General features: G+C 47.1%; 1 protein-coding gene across 1 annotated transcript; it reads left to right on the top strand.

The window, feature by feature from the left end:
- The first annotated feature begins 255 nt into the window (after window positions 1–255).
- Window positions 256–1,271, top strand: LOC121938814 (nuclear pore complex protein Nup160-like). Its single transcript, XM_042481976.1, has 4 exons — window positions 256–425; window positions 524–649; window positions 860–955; window positions 1,050–1,271. Exons 2-4 carry the CDS (start codon window positions 527–529, stop codon window positions 1,131–1,133), a joined length of 303 nt encoding a protein of 100 aa, XP_042337910.1. The 5' UTR covers window positions 256–425; window positions 524–526; the 3' UTR covers window positions 1,134–1,271.
- Window positions 1,272–4,646: the final 3,375 nt, after the last annotated feature.

Raw genomic sequence — 4,646 nt, 5'->3', positions numbered from 1 at the left:
CCGGAACAGTTTACATCCCAAATTAAATGGACCAGAAATAACGTGTGAATGCACAATAAAATACTGTGCTCAATTTAGAAGAATGTTGACGGAATAACAGAGTTAGTAAAAACAGACGACAGACTGACGGGCTTCCATCTTATTCATTTTTATTAGCGTTGATAATCATCATTAATTATTATTGATGATTATTATTAATTATTATTAATTTTCTTTTGGTGGGCGGGTCAGAGTGTTTCAGGTGAGGACTTTGGTGACGTGTGTGTTATTCTTCTGTGGTCAGTGCTGCAGATGAGGCGTGGCGGCTGCTGTCCTCCTACCTGGACAGGTGTCCCTCAGCAAACGGCCAGCATCACCACTGCGTCATAAACAAGCTGCTGTCGCACGGCGTCCCGCTGCCCGATTGGCTCATCAGGTCTTACAAGGTGAGCTCTCGGCCAACAGGAAGGAGCACCGCCGCCATTCTCTGCTGCTTACTTTCCCATCATGCAACAGTGTGTGTTACTCTCCCATCACGCAACAGGGCATGGACGCTGCCTCCCTGCTGCGTCTCTACCTGAACTTTGACCTGCTGGAGGCGGCGGCCGAGCTGGTGCTGGAGTACGTGGACGCTCTGCTGGGACGCGGACATCAGTACTTCGGGATCGAGGTCAGAGCGCCATGCAGTCACATGACCTCTGAACACGCAGTCACATGACCTCTGAACACGCAGTCACATGACCTCTGAACACGCAGTCACATGACCTTGGAACACGCAGTCACATGATCTCTGAACACAGTCACATGACCTCTGACGTCCCAATAATCTGTGTGTGTGTGTGTGTGTGTGTGTGTGTTTCTGTGTGTGTGTGTGTTTTAGCGTCCTCTGTCGGCGACTGCATCCTCAGTGTGGCTGCCGTACACGTCCATCGATCAGTTGCTTCAGACTCTGAATGAGACGCAGACCAACAGCAGCGTGAGTCGCCTTCACTTTCTGTGTGTGAGCCATTTCCTGTTGATGATGCGTTTCCTGCGTGCTTTGATGAACGCTTGCTGACGTCTTGTTTCAGATTTACAATAAAGTGCGGGACAAACTGTCCGATTATCACCGGCTGGTGGAGCAGACGACCAAACGGAGACTCGTGGCTCGATGAGGACTCGTCAGGTCAGCTGACGGCAGCGTCCAATCAGAGGGCAGAGACCTGATGATGTAAATAAATCAGCTATTTGTGTTTTTTAGGATCCTTTGTACGTGTGTTTTTCATTCAGTCAAATTAAAGTGTTTTCCTGCATTTCAGTGAGTCTGTGGAGGTTTTTCCTCTCACTGCTGTTCCCGAGCTTTCCAGTGCATCACATGATCTTCTTCAGCAGTCTGAGGGCGCCACTGATGGAACACCGTCGATTTAATGCCATCAGTGTAACGCCATTGGTTTAAGGTCATTGGTGCAACGATATTGATTTAAGGTCATTGGTGTAACGCCATTGGTTTAAGGTCATTGGTGTAACGCCATCGTTTCAAGGCTATCGATACAACGCCAATGATATGTCATCGATTCAATGCCATTGATTTAACGTCATCAATTTAAGGCCATCAGTTCAGCGCCATTGATGTAATGTCCCAGTCTCCTGATGAAGACCAAGGAGCACGAGCCACTCAATGCACCCTCTACGGACTACACGCGGACAGAGAGCTCTGGAAATAATTTGTAAAGGGGTCGTGGGGGTTTGCGCATCTGTTCTACATGTGTTTTGTGGACTTGGAGAAGACTTCTGACTGTGTTCTCAGGGGAGTCCTGTGGGGGGTACTGTAGGGGTACTGTAGGGGTACTGTAGGGGTACTGCGGGGGTACGGGGTGCTCCTGCGAGCCGTCTGGTCCCCGTATGACTAAAGTGAGAACTGTGTCCGCAGACTCGGCGTAAAGTCAAACACTTTCCGATGGGAGTCGGCCTCTGCCAGGGTTGTCCCTTGTCTGTGACCCTGTTTGTGATTTTCATGGACAGGATCTCAAGTTGCAGCTGGGGACAGGAAGGGGTCCGGTTTGGGGACATCAGGGTTGCATCTCTGCTTTTTGCAGATGCTGTGGTTCTGTTGGCTCCATCACACCGTGACCTCCCAACATGCACTGGGACAGTTTGTAGCTGAGTCTGAAGCGATCAGGATGAGAGAAAATTCAGTCATTATGTACTCCCCCTCTGTTGCTGTTGCTGATGCTGTTGGAAAGTCCGGTGAAGTTTTATAGTCCACGAAACACTGCCGGAGGTTCACGGGAAAAGGCGTTCCTTTGTTTCCTTTGTGCTGGAGTTTACAAACTATTATTTGTTTCATTTTTTTTTATTGAAAGAACAATACAAGGCATACAAATGTCAGAACCGCTGAGCCTTCTCCCATTTTCTGTCACCTCCGTAAAAGGAAAACCAGCAACAACAGAAATCACACCAAGTGCAACAATCCTGACAAAACTTATGTGTTGCAGTAACACTGGTACAATACACAGACAAGAAAACAAAGAATAAAGATTTGGATAAAAATGACAAAAATCAACAACATGGCAAACAAATGGGAAAAGTGCAAAACAACCAATCATCATTTCCTTTTAACAATTTTGCTAATATAAATGATAGTAACCATGTAAACTGCTGGTTGCCAACATGTGCTCTTTGATTTAAACCTAATATAAACATAATGGTTTGACAGCTGTTTCTTTTCTAATCAAATCTCTGTTCTTAGCTTGAATGCTGTAAGATTTCTTGTTCCATCATTTCATCGATGTTCCATCGGGGAGAATTTGCGGGAACGCTGCAGATCCCTCCACATTCGTCTTTTTTCTCCGTCAGCTTTGACGGGATGATCAGAGTGAAGAACTCCGCGGCTCCGGACGGAGAGACCACCGAGATGATCGTGTTTCAGGTAATGTTGAATCTGAGACAAAGATTTGTTTATTTTCAAAGGGAAATCCAGCAAAAAAAAAGGTCAAGCTTAGAGCGATTGCTCAAATGGTTTATTCTAGACTAAGCCTTTCCAGGCCTCATTGACTTTGCATTGTGACTTCCTGACCCTCGCAGTCCAAACCGCTGTATCTCGGGAACGCCAAGGTGTATCGACACGGGGCCAACTGTTCCCCGCAAGGTGTCGGCGATCTCTACCGCATGTCAGAATCAGGTCTGCAGCCGCCCATTTTGTGTCAAATCTGCAATCAGGCCTGCTTAAGCACAGGCCTTCTCAGACCCATGGCCCTGCAGACCATCATGCAGGCTCAGGCCAAACTGAGCAACTCGACTACCCTTGGTCCGAGGGAGACGACCCAGGCATCTACGGAAAGGTCTCGGCGCACTGAATGAGGCCGTGTCAAAATTGGCGCTCTGTGCCATTCCCCCTTTTAACTAGGGGCCGCCAAAGTTTGCAAACCCTTGTCTCGTTGAGGGCTGTATCTCAGCGAAGGAAGCACGCAGAGACATCCAAATGACAGAGGCGGAAGGTGTCACGGCCTTCTACGATATATGTTGACCACTGCCCGCGGGGACCCTCCCTGATGGATTTCCTGACCCCACCCTAGTTGGAAGTGCCATATATAGCGATAGATTGAGAATTGGGTGACACCGCATTTTCATCTGTACCAGTTCAGGCGACTTTTGACCTTGTGGGGTCAAACTTGACACACTTGCCATCGAGCCAGAGGTACCAAATTTGAGGTAAATGCTCGCAAGGTCTCCCGCGTTCAGCCAGAAGAGGTTCGGTCCCTCTATCGTAGCATACAGCCTTTGAAGGCAAGATGAGACACTTGTCTCTGAGCTCTCAGAGAGTCAAGAAGCAGACTTTGGCCTGAGACAGACACAGAGCACAGGGTGGGGGATGGGCACATAACCAATGTTTATGGCAATAGAGTATAATTTGGAATATTCCAAATTTCAATCTACAGCCATTGAGTAGATGAGAATCTGGAATCTGGAATCTGGAATTTCAGATTCTCGTCTAATAGATGGAAATTTGGAATATTCCAGATTCTCGTCTAATAGATGGAAATTTGGAATATTCCAGATTCTCGTCTATTAGATTGAAATTTGGAAAATTACAGATTCTCATCTACTCATAGGCCCATAGATGAGAAAGTGGAAGTGGGTTAGGGTTAGGATAGGGGAACTGAGCCCGTCCCCAAGAGGGTCCGGGAGGTGCACGGGCCTTCCACCGATCCCCCCCGTCATCCCGGTTAGGGTTAGGGTTAGGATTAGGGTTTAGGGTTAGGGGAAATTGAACAATCCGGGAAAACAAATTTCCACGTAAAGCACAGGCCATCCTGGGATTGGCGTCTGGTGCCCCTCACTGCTCATTCAGACCCCAAGGATATTTTGTTCCAAGTGTACTGATCCAATGTTTTTCGTGTTTTTTATGTAAGGAGTCTGTCCATAAAGGACTTGTCTGTAGTCCCATGATCCTTAATGACTCGAGTTTGTGTGTGATAAAGTGTTTCACCAGAAATGTATCTGTTCTTTTCTGGTGCCTGATGTTGTATCTATGCTGTATTAGTCTCATTTTCATAGAGTTCTTGGTTTCTCCGACATATTTCATATTACACTTGGAACAATAGATCAAATACACACAATTGGTTGTTTCTGGCCCTATGGGAGGCCCAAATTTTATGACCATTTTGGATTGTGAGTTGGTCGCAAAC

This window comes from Plectropomus leopardus, unplaced genomic scaffold (genome assembly GCF_008729295.1).
Source record: "Plectropomus leopardus isolate mb unplaced genomic scaffold, YSFRI_Pleo_2.0 unplaced_scaffold3425, whole genome shotgun sequence".
Lineage (NCBI taxonomy): Eukaryota > Metazoa > Chordata > Actinopteri > Perciformes > Serranidae > Plectropomus > Plectropomus leopardus.
This window is presented reverse-complemented; position numbering and strand designations above follow the sequence as displayed.